General features: G+C 37.1%; 2 protein-coding genes across 8 annotated transcripts; both read right to left on the reverse strand.

Moving 5' to 3' along the window:
* Positions 1-702: 702 nt before the first annotated feature.
* ECT5 (evolutionarily conserved C-terminal region 5) lies at positions 703-7,423 on the reverse strand. Of its 6 annotated transcripts, none has more exons than XM_088250401.1 (9): positions 7,172-7,423; positions 6,165-6,303; positions 5,588-5,768; positions 5,291-5,465; positions 4,809-4,885; positions 4,203-4,721; positions 2,371-2,904; positions 2,000-2,212; positions 703-1,422 (listed from the first exon to the last, which is right to left on the reverse strand). In XM_088250401.1, the coding sequence occupies exons 3-9, from the start codon at positions 5,633-5,635 to the stop codon at positions 1,051-1,053; spliced, it is 1,938 nt and encodes a 645-aa protein (XP_088106527.1). In that variant the 5' UTR covers positions 5,636-5,768; positions 6,165-6,303; positions 7,172-7,423; the 3' UTR covers positions 703-1,050. The 6 variants fall into 6 exon arrangements, with proteins under 6 accessions (XP_088106527.1, XP_021819898.1, XP_088106526.1 ...); XM_021964206.2 differs by having other exon boundaries at positions 5,588-5,625; positions 6,165-6,312; XM_088250400.1 differs by having other exon boundaries at positions 6,165-6,312.
* Positions 7,424-9,073: 1,650 nt separating this feature from the next.
* On the reverse strand, positions 9,074-14,065 carry NIAP (Major facilitator superfamily protein). Of its 2 annotated transcripts, none has more exons than XM_021964269.2 (6): positions 13,699-14,065; positions 12,729-13,005; positions 11,730-11,967; positions 10,736-11,267; positions 10,434-10,636; positions 9,074-9,484 (listed from the first exon to the last, which is right to left on the reverse strand). In XM_021964269.2, exons 2-6 carry the CDS (start codon positions 12,995-12,997, stop codon positions 9,239-9,241), a joined length of 1,488 nt encoding a protein of 495 aa, XP_021819961.1. In that variant the 5' UTR covers positions 12,998-13,005; positions 13,699-14,065; the 3' UTR covers positions 9,074-9,238. The 2 variants fall into 2 exon arrangements, with proteins under 2 accessions (XP_021819961.1, XP_021819960.1); XM_021964268.2 differs by having other exon boundaries at positions 12,729-13,028.
* Between the last annotated feature and the right edge of the window lie 2,198 nt (positions 14,066-16,263).

Below are 16,263 nucleotides of genomic sequence, written 5' to 3' on the forward strand. Positions count from 1 at the left end.
TATTTAAGATAGCACTTTCCTTAATTACTTGAAATTTTAAGTCTTAATACACAGCCTCACCATTCATCGTGTACACATGTTTTCTAAAGAATTTGACTAATTCTCAAGAGATGGGTCTTGATCCTGAAGCACAAAAGTCCACAAACTTGATGTGACAAGCAACATTGTCACCTATATTTAGAAGCCACAAATGGGATTGCATTTTCAGTGTCTTGGTGGATAAGATAGGAAGATATGCACGAATTAAATTCTCATTGATTCAAACAAAGAGGGAAAACGACAGCAGCAGCTACAAACATGCACTTCCACCTCTATACAGTTTACAGTTAATACATTTACACACAAACCAGAAAAGAAGAGAAAAGTTTGAAACAGAAACTCCTCTTCAAAGAAAAAGCATGATCATGGGATTATGAACTGAGTTATGTTCCAATCACATGCATCATGTTATGTATTTTGGGAACAGAGATTCTGCTGAGGGGCTTACTTCAAGGAACAAAGAAGCTGGGTCATGGCTTGTTAGTCAATTCTTGTCTAGTTCTTTTAAAAGAAAAGTATCATTTGGAACCAATGAAGCAATATTCAACAAAAGCATGAATTAAAGTGCAATGGAAGATGAAAAGGCATGGTTCCAAAATGGGGGCAGCATTGCTTGCAACTGATGAAATAAATCAATGAATCAAATGCTGAACAAGCATAATATAGGAGGTTTTTCCATCAAGGTCTTTTTGCTGCATACTTCTTATTAAACTGCCTGCAAAGATGGGGAACCTTAAAAAAGCAAAAACATTATCCAATTTTTTCAGGAAAACTACTCACTCGAAATGCAAGTCTTATGATACTAACGACTACCATTGAAAAGTAGCACGCACGACGCATATGATACATGAAGCCCGCCATCAGCTTCGTAGAACCGGTAAAACCCCATTTCATTCAGATACTGATGCACTCCTTATGAATACAGAGACATCAGCAACCTAATCACAAGTTAATCAAAAACTGAAAGTAGTATTTAAGTCTGTCACATACAATCCGAGCATTCATCTCTTCCTAACTGGTCTGAGCAGAAGACACAGGTACTGGGATCGCATCTTCAAGTTTTACCCTGGTGCCAATGGAGCCGTCAGAAGCAGGACTAGCTCTTTCAGAAAGATTAGCTTCTTTACTACCCTCATCCAAGCGGACAACTTGAGCAAAACTCTTTGACATGTGCTTAATGAAATCACTGGGTATTTGAACAGTATTTCTGGGCTCCTTTTCTCCAACTACACCTACAGCAATCAGGCTGGCTTGCTGTCTTGCCTTTCGCTCTTGCATTGCTTTCTGCCGGTCTTCATAAAAATCAAAATCATCTAGAATCGACATATCTGTTTCATAGTTCTTGAAGATGTTCAACATCTCAATCCCATGCTCCAATTTTACCTGCACATATGGGAGCAAAAACGGCATTGTAAACGAAAGTACAACACTTGCCGAAATACTGTGTGCTTAGAGATTCCTAATCTACAACTCCAAAAAATTTCATCAAATTTATAATGTAATCTCCTTAACATAGGACAAGAAGAGCTGCAAATGATTCAAAATAAGAGGCTCCTGGTTTATAAGACCAGAGAATCAGTATTTGAGCATAATTAGATAAGAAAAAAGAAGGGAGAAAACAACATGAAAATTCAGACTCTAGAACCTCAGAATTTACACAAAAAGCATATGTGGCACATCTCAGACAGAACTTTTGGAGGGATTTGAGAGAATGAGAAAAAACCAAGGCCTTTCCCAGTAAAGATAAACATCTACCTAATCCACCACACTTAATAGTCCATACAGATTGTCAGCAACTGCAATTGGTTCGATAGTCAAAAGCTCAGTCAAGCTACTATAAGTATTCAGGTAAACAAACTAAACATTTAGTTTCCGTCTGGTTATGGCTATTGTTAAAAATAAGAACTGAGTGCAATATTAATTCCTATATAATAAAAACAGGCTTTTCACAAATTGTCACCTCTTGAGTGTCTCGACTGTTAGTTACAGGCTTGTTGTCGTTATTTTCAAGAATGATGTGCCGAAACTGACTATTGGGGACATCTTTAATCATATGCCACTTGACAGGGAACTGGCCACTCCATTTGTCTTGCTGCCAGTAATCCAGACTCTTGTCAAAATCCACAGGTCCAACCATTTCAGCCACCCCACAGAACTGAGCACTAGCATTCACCTGAGTATTATTAAGTATAACCATATAAGGAAAAACTGGGCAGCATTGGTGGAATAGAAAGAATGGAAACAATTACAGAAAAAGAAAAAAGAAGAAATCATATGGCATACATTAATTATATTGCGAACATGTATTCACCAAAAAGACCATGTATTTACCGAAAAGAAGAGGAAAATTGGGCAGCCATCATGCTTCTCCTTAACTTCACGATAAGCCGCATCTAACTTTCTGTTCCCATTTGGTGTGCTGGCCCAGACACCATATTTGATGCTCTTGTGGACATTATCTTCACTGTAAGACTTGATAATGAAGAACTTAGCATCGTTGTACTCTGTTACAAAATCTGGCTTGTTGTATGATTCATCATGGACCTTGGTTGCAGTAGTGTTATGTTTGGTATTCTCCACAGAGCTATCAGCCATGATTTGACTCTTTGGCTTTGAGGCCCTTGGTCCCCGGTTCTGCTCACAAAGAATATCAAGGGGGGCATTGCAACTGCATATAGGACCACTGCCCCTCACATGCCGCTTGCTATTCTCTAACGATAGAAAGCCCCGACTGTTAGCTCCAAAACTAGAAAAAGATGCATTTCCAAGGCTAGAGGCCTGATTAAAACCACTGGGCATGTAGCCTCTGTTGTAAGAGTTTGAACCAGATCCAAACCCATACAATGACCTTTGTTGTTGAGAAGCCTGAAGAAAATTCATTAATCAGCATTAATACTAAAACAGATGAGTCTAATTAGATTCATCAAGTTTCAGATGATGTCAGTAACAATCAACCATATCACAAGCATTTATAGACTGGCATCATTGCCAAGATATGCATTCATAAAAGATAAGCCAAAGTTGCATGACACCAAAGATGGAAGACGACCATGACCTAAGGGTTACACCTGAGCTCCACTGTTGGTAGATAGATACCCATAGTTATTCAATTCAAACAATCCATGCCTAGATCAATAAACTATATTGCATTCCAAAATTCCATTGATATAAATTTGCAGGTCTTGATTTGGATGCCAATGAATCCCATGACTGACTGGGAATCATGGTTTACAGTATATACAATAAATTTTCCTTGCAAGAATAGAACTACTAACGATGAAGATCTAGTTATGGTGTCTGGCAAACTATAATATCTCAATTACCATGGATTTACACAAATACAAAATCTGGGTTCATAAATAAGAAGAAACAGAAGGCAAACAACTTAATATAAGGGTCAACAATAGCGGATGTGGTAATGAAGTCGAAAGTAGCTTTAGGAACTGTTAAAAGGAGGGAAGAGGAGGGAGGGACACAGAGAGAGAATAATATTTTATTCATACAAGTCTTCAAACACTTCTATATGAAAAATGTGAAAGATAAAGATCGGTCAGCGGTACACTGAGAGCCTGGAAAATAGGAAAAAAGGCTATCATTAAGTTTTAAGAAGTTCTAATTACTTTTAAACTTGAAGTCTTGGGAGGAAGTCACAGTAAACCCCTTACCATACTTCTTTGAGAACAAAATATTCGGAGCTTTAGGCCAAGGATATATTTAAACAGAAGACCTATCATGTTAAAGCACATCTTCAGCCAAATCAGTCAATTCAACTCCACTCTAATCGGCTTGATCAGGTCATATGCCTAGGTTGCGTGCAAAACTAATACAATTATTGGCTATGACACCTAGAGGAGCATGACAGCCATTGTGCTCCCCGGGTTTCCTAGTTCTAAAGCACTTGCTCCAACATTCTGGTTCGCTTTTGTGAACAAGCACAAGGATACAGTCAAATTTCATCACATGACACACATGTGATTAACGACAGATTGCAAATAATATTTTGGGCAAAAGCACCCAGGATAATATACAAGTTCTACCTAATATACCAAATCTAACTTCCTCCAAATAATATCCCAAACAATTGTTGCAAGAAGAATGAAGAAAAGACCAACAAGATTTCAAAAGAACGTCATCAGAAGATATACACAGGTACAAGAACAAACCATTCCAACGTTCTGCCCAAATGACCCAAGTGGGCCAAGCGGCTGTGGAGATACTGATGGCGATAAGGGAGTCAAAGACCTGTGCCTGTCTGAGGGTTTTGACCAATCTGACCAAAGTCCTCCAGATCTTAATCCATCAAATCCCTGCTGCAAATCATGAAAACCATGACTACCCGGATTTCCTGGAAAATTGCCTCTACCGAAAGATCCCACTGGTGGATGATAACCAGGCCTTGGTCCAAAAAGCATATTGTCACCTTGTTGGTCAATGCTAACTAAGGTGGTGAGCTCTGGCTGTGAAACTGTAGTTGGTGAAGTAATATATGGCATGCTATGAGGACCAAGCTGCTGATAATAAGGTGGTCCCGAAAATGGAAATTGCTGGGGGGAATATAACTGTGCATCACCACCTACAGACGGCATAGGTGTTGTGACCGGGGAGTAAGGCCCGTAGGGCATTTGAGGATTGTAGCCATATCCAGAATGAAAGACTAGAGAAGGATTCTCATTGTAGACACCCTAATCAAGATTAAATATCAAATCAAATTACAATAAATTAACAGAAATGTTGATATATGAATTGAAGAAGAAAAAAAATACACTCACAGGAGAACTAATCTCCAACCCTTCAGCGTTGAGGTATGGAGCATATTCATCCCACTCACCAGTTCCATTTTCATAACCTACATCACAGATGATAACATTATATCGATACTTACCTTCTATAAGTGACAGTAACATAAGACACAACTAAATAAAGAATATAACAACAACTCTTTTCCTTATACGAGTCAAAAACTATCACTGCCTTAAAACTTAAGTTTAAAAAGCCAATTATGAACCCTGACTTCCTAGGCCAGCTAAAAATGCACAGATTTTGAAATTTATATATATTCCAACCTCACAAATTAATGTAAATCAGATTTTGATTGGTTCTACTCCACACAGAAAATGGGAAAAAAAGCTCCTCCCTGATGGAGCTGAATCAATGTAAGAAACAGTGAAGTTTATTTTCAGACTTTGTACAGCTGTGAATGGCCCCCATTTCCATGGCTGCGCATCCAGACCCAGAGGAACAAAAGACTAACCTCTATAGTAGAAGGTCTGGGCCTGAGGGGCATAGACATTAGGTGGGATAACAGTGTGATCTCCACCTGAACCAAAAGGACCCGATTGACCTGCTGCATCCCTTGGATGACCTATTGTGGCAGCATCTGGAGAAGGATTAGGAGAAACTGACCTCTCAATTTTTGCTACATGGGGCTGATAACAGATAAACAAACAGAAAACTGTCATGCACAAGAGGGAGTAAAGAAAACTAACTAACTTCAATTGCACAGAAATTGCAATGGATCAGAAGAGCATTGTATTGGATTCACAACTACCTGCTCCTTCATGTTATCTGGTTCAGCAGGTTTCTCTTCTGCATCCATGATCAGTATGCTCAGTGACTTAGTAGAGTCTTAGAAACACAGGCAGTACAAATTATTGACCAACCAAAGCAAAATTCGGTGATAGGAAAACTTGAAGGTATGAATATGTGCGCACATATCCACGCGTGCACACCTATGCACACATGATAAATAGAAGTACATGAATATATTTCAGTCATGTCTACATCAATAGGTTCGAAATCTAGTTATAAAATATACAAAATTTCGAGCTGGCCACCAGTAATAGAATTCTTTAGAAGAAAAAAGCCTTGATAGATATAAAGGTCTCAACTTCAGGAAACTGAAAAGCTGCCATAGATATGACCCTAACCTCTCAAACTATAAATAATGACATTCATGGAATTGTTTATGGATACACAATGAAACAAGATGCCCAACTGTATAAGTTATCCAGAGAGCTTCTAGTGATAACCCATATTGAAAAAAGAAGTTAAGAAAAATTTCCCACAAATTTTAAAAGGAAAAGGAAAAAAAAGAAAAAAAGTATTGACCTCAACAGCCTCATTACCTCCCTTAATTCTTTCATCTTAAGCTAGTCTGATATTAACTGTTCCAATTCATCCACCTCCTACTACTCCGGAGAAAATATCTTCCCTTTTCTATCTGCCTCTCCCCAGTCCCCAGTAAACCAGAACATGACAATACACCTATAAAGACTACAACAACGAGAAATTAGAAAAAGCCTGATGCTCTACCTATATAATTCTAGTTCAGGAAAGTTGGCATTTCGTGCAATATCAAACAGAGGCTTCTTAAAAACAAAAGCTGAGTCTGCAAGTAACTACACGCATGACATATTAATTGATTGCACAACCACACTATAGTCTAGTGCATGCTTTTTGTTGACAGCAATTCTAATAATGAATAACCAAATGACTCCTACAAACCAAACATAATCATCAAAACTGCATCTTCACTATATGCATATACATACATGCAGCAAACATAACTTAATACATATACAATTATACATATATCAAGCATTCGGACTAAATGATGACTGATCTCGAAGTAACCGAATCATATGACCCGACATATCAATAAGCAATGACCTCTCAAACACAACATCCAAACAAGAAAACAGAAAATGAAACAACCAAAGCTTGCAATAATTCTGTCATCTAACAATACCAGAAACTAGATCTCCAATGTTTAGATACTCCTAAGCGTGCCTGCAACTCAGATCAGGGCACAGTTCTACAGACAAAGCCAACCATGGATGCCAAAATTCACACTAAAAAAACGCTAAAGCCCCAACTTCCCCAACAAATACAGAAACTTGTTCAAGTAAATGAAAAATTTATCCAATTCATTGACTTTACACAGGATCAAGGCAAAATACAAACAAACAAAAGAAACCCATCAGAGGAAAAGATTAACACCACAACACAGATAACAAAAATCATCAAAAATCATGATAAGGGGAAGAGAAGAAGCAAGCAGAATTTAAAAAACAAAAAACAAAAAACAAAAAGGAAGATTATTTGCGATATGGGTTTGATGGTATTGACGTACCAGAGGTACGATCTGGAGCCTGCGGTTGGTTTGCCGCCATGAATCTGAAGTAAAGATCTTCAATTTTCAAAGAGACACCGCGCACGAGAATCTAAGCAGAGGCAGAGTATCTACTATATGTGTATATGTACCTATCTCTCTCTCCTCATAACATTATTAACAATTATATCTCTTATATATTTATAACGTACTCCATATTTATCCTGCAGAAACAAGAAGTTTCTCGCTTTGCCTTCTCTATTTTTTTTCTTTTTTGTATCCCATCATAAAATAAAGCAATTTTCATTTTCATTTTATATTGTTGGGTTTTTTAAATTTATTTATTTAATATTAATTGGAATTTTAGAAAAGAAAAGTTGGGCGTGGAAGTCACTAAAATGGTAAATTTATGGTGAGTTCCAAAAGAACAGTGGGTACCCGGAATGAGAAATATGCAAATGTAACGAGCACTGAGTGACTTTTACTTCTCTGGGGACTGTTTGTTCATTAAAAAGAAGTTTAAATAATAAATTAATGACCACTAGTTTAAATAAATTATAAAATAAATAAATAAATAAAACAGTAAATAGTTTGGGTTGTAAGTTACTTCTTTTTTTCCTTACGAACAAAAGATTTCTTTTTTTCCTTATAAAAAAAAAGTTACTTCTTTTTTGAGTCTTGAGTCAGAGTCTTTGACATCTGCAACGCTATACTTTTGTGTACCTGCTATAGGCTGACCCACTCGTGCAATGGCTATCATAGACCAAATGATCAATTTCTGATATCGACTTTGAAATGTACAAATAACCAATGCAAATCCTCAACATAAATATTTGAGAGAAAATGAATTGTGAAAGATTTCTAGTAAGGGCTTAAGCTTGGATTCATTCCCAGCTAATTAAGATAGTTCGGTTTCGGTTCATATTGCAATTCATATGGATCTTTGATAACTTGAACCAAATTGAATTGTCTTAACTCGTCAAGGATGAATGTTTATTGTTGACTTATTCTCTAACAGCTTAAGCTTTTTAGAGCTAGTGATTGTCTAACATGGAGCCTTATTTATAAGTAATTATGGGTTTTATACCCTACACTTATATGTAGTTGTTGGGACTATTATTTGTCTAACAAGCTTGACCTATGCTCATTCATCACTGTTAATCTCTAACACAACTATTTTTTTCAATTTATTGTGCTATGTGGGTTAACATGAGAGAAAAGGTGTGTCCCAAAAATCTCTATAGTACTATGTGGGTTAAATATAAAAAATAAAAATAAAAAGGGGCTTGTGAGACCTTCTAAATGTTTGGGTATTTCCCAAGTGGTCCTTATGATGTGGTAGAGAGTGTACATGGTGGCTAACCAGGTCACGTGATCCGTGCTAAAGCGATTCTCCAGCAGATGTCAGAAAGCTGTGTAACCATGTGCCACAAATAAGCAGGGAGTTGTGTTCTCCAAGCCTATTGTAATCCTGTAAATGTTGTCTTTCCCCTCTCCTAAGAGTATTTACCTCTGTACCAAAAGTTCTAAGTTGGATTCTCCCGTCTCTCAATATCGCTGGTAATGATATTACATCAACAACAACAACAAAATCTCAATTCTCTAATGAATGTCAATTTGATCCCAGCTCATAGGTAACAAAGTATTTGATGCCTTGTTAAAAATACTGGACAAACTCATTGATGCAACCAAGGACACAAATGGTGGTCTCTGATTTTGACCTCAAGGGTCTGACAAAATGTTTTTTTTTCTTTTTAGGTTTCATGAGAACCAACAAACTGTAATTGAAGAAACATTTCAGCATTCTAACTAAAACACAAAAGTTAATGAAAATTGACATCCTTGTACTATCTTTCAGTTTTAACTTAGAAATGCATTAAATCAGTTTAAGATCTTCAGGAACGGAGTTTGTTCTAAGGAAATAATAAAACACTACTTGAGCTGCTTAATTTTCACAAGCTGCATTTGGTATAATGAACAAGTGAAGCCCTGCCTAATTCTTTTTGTCCTTCATGTTTATCAAATGGACAGTGTGTAAGGACTGGGGGCAAAGCCCCCTCTACTGTATGTGGGATATTCATACAAATGTTACTGGCTTTGATTCTTTGAGTTAGATGATACAGTATCGCTCAATTCACAGCCCTTGGTTTCAAATGGGAAGAGCAATACGCATACCCCCGAAAGAAAAATTACAATCTCAAAGAGCAGAATGGATGCTGTCTGATGGCATCCATGTACCAAACCTACTGCCACAAGAGGACATATCATTCCACCAATTCTTCCCATTGCACTTGCAACTCCGACGCCGGTTGTTCGGACTGAAGTTGGGTATATCTACAGTTCAAACAAAAGATATAGATATTAAGTACTTGGTACTCGTTCAAAATGATTTTCATGGATAAGCACAGAAATCCATACGAACAGAAGACCGAGAATGTGAATCTACAAGCAAGGTTTTTCACAATCTTTTTCTTAGATTAACCAAGTTTTTTTTTCCATATTCTAAGCAGTGAGTGCATTTTGTTTTACCACTACAGTTACGTAGATTATTTAAATGTGGTGGAGAAATTAGAGGTTATGGGCAAGAAGTTGACAGTGACACACACGACACATACCAACATATGAAAATTAGGACACAGGTGGTTTAGATTCACAGTACTGTTCCCTTAGAAGTAAGCACTCCCATAATGTCTCCACCATAAAAGAATAAATAACTGAAAATTTTAGTTAAACTAGTTAACATTCAATTAAAAATGGGAAAACGAGCTCTAGATATCTTCCACATTTGATGTGTTTTCATGTCAATCAAAGCCATATAATCATTTTAGAGTCATTTTATGCAATTTCTAAGATGCCATCATGGAATTTCCAAAGTAAGACAGACCTGACATATTTGTGTGATGTTTGAACTTGGCTTCAGTGCCATGCCTTTTGAACATAAATCTCATGTAAGGGTATTTCTAAACCTAGAAATTTATTTATCCCCATGTTGGATTGAGAGTTTAGTTGGCAGGCTCTAATTCCAGAACTACAACTAGTTAAGCACCAGCTTTAGTACTATTTATAAATAATAATAAAAAGGAAGAAAGAAAACTCATTCAGTTTGAAAACGCTTCTGATAGTTAAAGATGCCTAACTTCAAATAAAAAATTGTATAATAAAGAAACCCAAAAAACTAAAAATCTCAGACAATCATGCATTGAAGAAAAGCATGGATTTGCACACTTAAAAAACACTTTCATGTCCACTGGCTTTTAAAATGATAAATGCATTCACAATTTACCTCTGGGGCATATATATAGACTATTGTGAAGGTCGCTGTGATGCATATGCGAGCTCCAAAAAGAAGGCTAGTGGTCAAGCCCTGAGACTGTTGAATTACCAAGGGGAGTAGAAAAATGCAACACAAGAAGAACATGGCTGACATTGAAAGCTTACGACCCAGTCTATCGACCATGGCAGCAGATATGAAGAGCCCAGGTAACTCTTCATTCCAAACAAAGTTAAATGTCATTCAACCATTTTCTAGCAATAGGATAACACTTTCCATAAATAAATAATTACAAACACTGAAGATAAATTTACCTGCAAAACTAGCGATGAAAACATCTCTATAGCCAGTATCCAGCAATTTGTCTGACTGTAATTTATCCGGCGTACATTTACTATGTCCATTGCTCAACTCAGTGGTCAGAAGCACCAGGCCATAATATGAAAAAGCATTCCCAAAGAATACTACCCATAAGAGCAAGGTAGATCTGACTAATTTTGGGGAAAGAAGCATTGACAGTGAAGAGATGCCCCCAATATCAGAAGAATCCATCTCCTTAGGTGATGTATCTTCATTTTCTGTTGGTGAGATCAAACGTGCATCTTCTGATAGAGTACTCTTTTCAGATAACTCGATTTTTAAATCAGAGACAAGGTTTCCAGAAGGGAGTTTTGTTCCATTCAGTCTTGCTACCCTCTCCAAAATATTGATTGCCTCAGTTGTTCTCCCTTTTAAGCATAAATACCTCGGTGATTCAGGTGCTACCCAATAGAATACAAGGAGAAGCGACGAAGGGAGTGAAGACAGTCCAAGTAGCCACCTCCAGCCCAGTGTTGGCATGACAAACTGCAAAGAACACAACATAAATATATGAAGGCACCAATCTTAAATTCTTATTACATATATTGGCATTACAACCCCAAAACAAGGGAAAATTAAAATTACATGCAGCTGAACATGTAAGCTGAATAAGGAAAGCTATCTGTTTGTCAACTTGTTATGCAATTAGATATATTTACAATAGCTATTCACCCAAAGAAAAGAAAAGGAAAGATGCTAACCCAATGTTCAACTGGCTTATTATCCACTATTTATGGAATGACAATAGAAGTTACTACTAACGTTTGTTATGTTCATTATTTACTTGACACAATTGTTAAAGCCTAGTTAGTAACAGTATTGATGCCAAAGTTCCTTTAATTCCAGTATCGAAAGATCAAAACATAAGAAAAACACAATTCCGGGAAATCAAATCTAGAAAAGTTGGTTTAAACTCAAACGAATAAAATAAAGTACTCAAAAGCATACCCATGCAAGTGAAGCCTCGAGAATTGTTCCAAGAGTCCAAAAAGCTGAAAAAACAACCATCCAGGTGCCTCTGTTAGGAGCAGGAATGAACTCCAGAAACCAGGATGAGAGTACAGGGCCACCGCCCAAACCAACACCGACCAAACAACGAAGAAGGATCAAGGATGTATAATTAGGCGAAAGAGCACTCAGAAATCCAGCTCCAAAAGTAATTGTGGCTGTAATGAGAAAACCTTTCCTGAAAGAATAGAAGTGTACCGACAAAAAAAAGAACCAATAGAGTCATTAAGTCAGAAAAATGGGTGCATTCAAGATCACAGTGAACCCTATAAAAGGAATAAAGAATCAAATATGTATCCAATTAAGAATAGAAAAGGAAAACTACAGTTACTACAATGTGCAGGTGCATGGACAGAAAAACTAGAACATCAGAAATGGCAAGCAGATGCTACAAATAACAAATCCAAGCAGGAGTGATCAGTACTAGCAGAATAAAACCCTGTCATTTAAAGTTCTGGTTCAAGTAATATAGCTCAACTGGATATCACATGCCTGAAAATTAGCATTTTCTTTTTCAGTAGATAGAAGATTTAGGGAAAATAACCATAATCAAAAGATCATACCAAAGTCTGAGACCAAAATCCAAACAAAAATTAAAAATTAAAAAGAAAAATATTCAATCACTATGTGATGAATACAAATTTTGTCTTTCTTATAATCAAAAGTTGTCTGATAATGAGCAACCACGCAGCTATTGAAGTTACAGTTTCGAACCATGTTGCATAATGACTTTATGTAGTCAATTGAAACATGTCTATAGAATCATCTAAGGCATTTTGACATTAAGAGAAGAGCCTGAACTAAATCAAATAAAATGATAAACACATGATATTAGTAGCCACCTTTTTGGCCCCAACATAATAGACAGGATCCCATAAAGGTTCAGACTGTTTGAATTAACCAAAGAGAAGAAAAATAAGAAAACAAAAAATGGCCCACCTACGTCCGTGTTTATCAGATACTATGCCCCATGTGTACGCTCCAACTAGCATTCCAGCAAAAACCACGCTGGTTATGAAACTTTCTTGTTGGGAAGAAAGACCCCAAGCAGACTGAACGGCTGGTCCAACAAACGAGAGTAGCATCATCTCCATTGCTTCTGAGACCCAACCCATGCCAGCATAAGCAAGCACAAGAATTTGAAACTTTCCAAACCCCATGGCCACAAGAGCCTCATCGACAGTGTATTCCGGGCTTTCATCTCCCATCTACAAGTCTGAGACGACAAGACTATTTTACCTAAGTAGAATTACACAGAATTCTTAGTACCATACAATGATATCAGAAAGGATAGTTTCCCATGAAGACTACCAAAAAGTTCACATCTTCTAAGTCACTTATTCATAGGCCATATATTGAGACAATGTGGACAATATTTACATAGAGAAAGAAATGGTGAACAGAACTAAATATACTAAGCTGACCAGACAGAAACATGGGGCATGCTGGTGATGTTGAAGCAGGACACAAAGACAATGTGCTAACATTACTGCACAAAGTAAGACACTCCAATGTTCCTATTGCACAAGGTTTTGACCTAAATTACTACTTAGTACTTACCAACCCAATATTTGGGAACACATAAACTCTATTCTTTCCAACACTTTGAAGTTTGTGAATCCCAAAAATGAGGAATTATTACATAAATGCATCTTAAACAAATTTCTGAAGCTCAACTCTAACTTTCCTTTCCTCTGTAGATTATCCCTTACCTTCTGATTTTCTTTCTTTCTTTGAAAAAAAAAAATTTGATTACTTTGCAAGATGGGTATTGAGAAGGAACTGTAAAGTCAATAAATGGATGCCCATTCACCAAATACTGTATACATAAAGGATCCAAATAATCCCAAAGTTATGGAACAAGATTAAATAAAAGCAAATGAAAAAACAGCTGATATGAAAAACTAACCTGCAATTTTAGAAAGAAAGATCTTCCCCCGATTGTCGCTGGGATTGGGAATTGGGAATTGGGAAATGAGAAAGTAATGAAAGTCAGAATCTTGAGGAAGTGACTTTCTGCTCTGAATGAGCTAAAATTCAAGATTTCCTCAAGTTTTAAATTTTTGTCTGAGATTCTGAGAGAGAAACGATTTGGGTAATTAACAAAACACAAAATTAACATGAAAAATGACTAAAGAATGAATCTTTCATTCATCAATGATAGTTTGATTTTCTGGTGTTGTGGGGTTTGACGACTTCTTCGGCTTCCCGCTTCCTTCTAACCCAACTCTCTCTTTATCTCTCTTTTGACTTTTGTACCACATTCTTATGACCGTTTGTCTTTCGCATGACTTCATACGTTACGCATTTTTAATAATATATTTTGCTAGATCTAAAAATCTGTACCTTCATTTTATTTTTAAGGTCCATTTAGATTTACATTTTTAGTGTAAATTGCCTTATTCAAGTTTTAAAATATTAATTTATTGTGTTAATAAAATTTACATATAAATTTAATTATTTTAAAAAAATTATGGATCTTAAACACTCAAGAAATCTCATATGCTGAAATATCCTTGACATGTAAATCTCATGTTTAAAGTTAAAGATGAACATTTGGATCGTCAACTACATTGGTGGAAGATTGAAACCAAAGTTTACTCATGGCATTGTTGAATTTGTTTATTGTAAAAGGAAGCTCCAATTAGTAGTTCCATATGTGTAATAAGATCATGGATATCATAAAACGTCAAGTGCCTTTCAATTTGAATCTTTTGATGAATGGTCCCTACATTATGCCACTAGTATATATAAGTAGTGATCCCCTAACTTGGTGGGATGCTAGAAACACCAAAATAAATTTCGAAATTTTATATACTATGATAACTAAAATTTGTGTAACTTATGCCTGTTTGGGAGTGCTTCTGGAAGGGCAAAAAACTCTTTTTGATAACTAAAAGTGTCACATCCTGAATTGGCTCCGCCGTAGCACGATATTGTCCGCTTCGGGCCCCCTTATATGCCCTCACGGTTTTGTTTCTAGGAGCTCAAGAGCAACTTCCCAGTGGGTCACCCATCCTGAGATTGCTCTAGCCCCAACTCACTTAACTTCGGAGTTCCCATGACTCCGAAGCCAGTGAGCTCCTAAAAGGCCTCGTGCTAGATGGAGGCGGGCATGTACACATAAGGCACATCACCCCCTATTTGTTGGTCGATGTGAGATGTTACAATCCACCCCCCTTAGGGGCCCGACGTCCTCGTCGGCACATTCGCACCACACGGCAGAGTGGCTCTGATACCAAATTGTCACATCCCGGATTGGCTCCATCGTAGCACGATATTGTCCGCTTCGGGGCCCCCTTCTCTACCCTCAAGATTTTGTTTTTGGGAGCTCACGAGCAACTTCCCAGTGGGTCACCCATCCTGGGATTACTCTAGCCCCAACTCGCTTAACTTCGGAGTTCCTATGACTCCGAAGCCAGTGAGCTCCCAAAATGTCTCATGCTAGATGGAGGCAGACATGTACATATAAGGCACATCACCCCCTCTTCGTTGGTCGATGTGGAATGTTATAAAAAACGTTTTTCACAGCGTTTGGTAGAAAAGTTTAGAAGCGCTTCTAGGTCATAGAAGCGCTTCTAGGTCATAGAAGCACTTCCTGGAGAAGCACCTACTATGTGCTTCCTGCTAAGCGCTTCTTTAGGAAGCACTCCCAAATACTTTTCCACGAAGCACTTTAATTTTTTAAGAAAATTCAAGATTTTTATAATAAAAGCGTTTTTGTTAGAAATGCTTATGAGTAGAAATACTTCCTAGAGAAGTAGTCTCAAACGAGCCCTAAATTTGCCTACAATATTATTGTTTACTTGGGTTTTGAACTCTTCTGAGCTGATAGAAATCACAACTCACTCACTATCTTGCTGTGAATTTCTGTTACACTTCCCAGGCTTCTTCTTCCTTTCATCCAACGCTCAAATCTGAAAGCACAAATCAATGAAGAAGGGCATTTGATATGTTAGGTAGGAATCTGTCTTGGTAGGGATTGTTGCTGTCCATAAAAAAGAATCATTTGCTTCTTAAATCAGTAAATAATTTTGGACCCATCTGGGCCCAAGCACATTTGGTTTGCCTAAATGTAGGCTCAGGAAGCATACATACCAGTACCAGAAAGTTTTAGATTGTGACCCATCATCACAAGTGACCATACATCCAGAGCAAAAGTTAGGAGACAATGACTTTGCTGGTCCAATGGCCATTTCCAACCTCCTTGAGGCAACACTATTCTAAGCTTGTCCCTGTTGCCTAAACGAATGTCCTCATACCCTTTAACCTTTTGTTCCTTCACTATTAAAAAATCTTGTTATATCTCTCACCAATCTTGTTATATCCATGGCATGGCATCAGTCTAATGCTAATAATGCTAGGGGAGTGAAAGACATAAGAAAAACTCGAAGTATTACTGATTTTCTTTTTGAACGCATCATCACATACAGTAACGGATTCATGAATTTTTTATTTGGAAACAAGATGAAGC

This window comes from Prunus avium, chromosome 3 (genome assembly GCF_965620075.1).
Source record: "Prunus avium chromosome 3, drPruAviu1.hap1.1, whole genome shotgun sequence".
Classification (NCBI taxonomy): Eukaryota; Viridiplantae; Streptophyta; class Magnoliopsida; order Rosales; family Rosaceae; genus Prunus; species Prunus avium.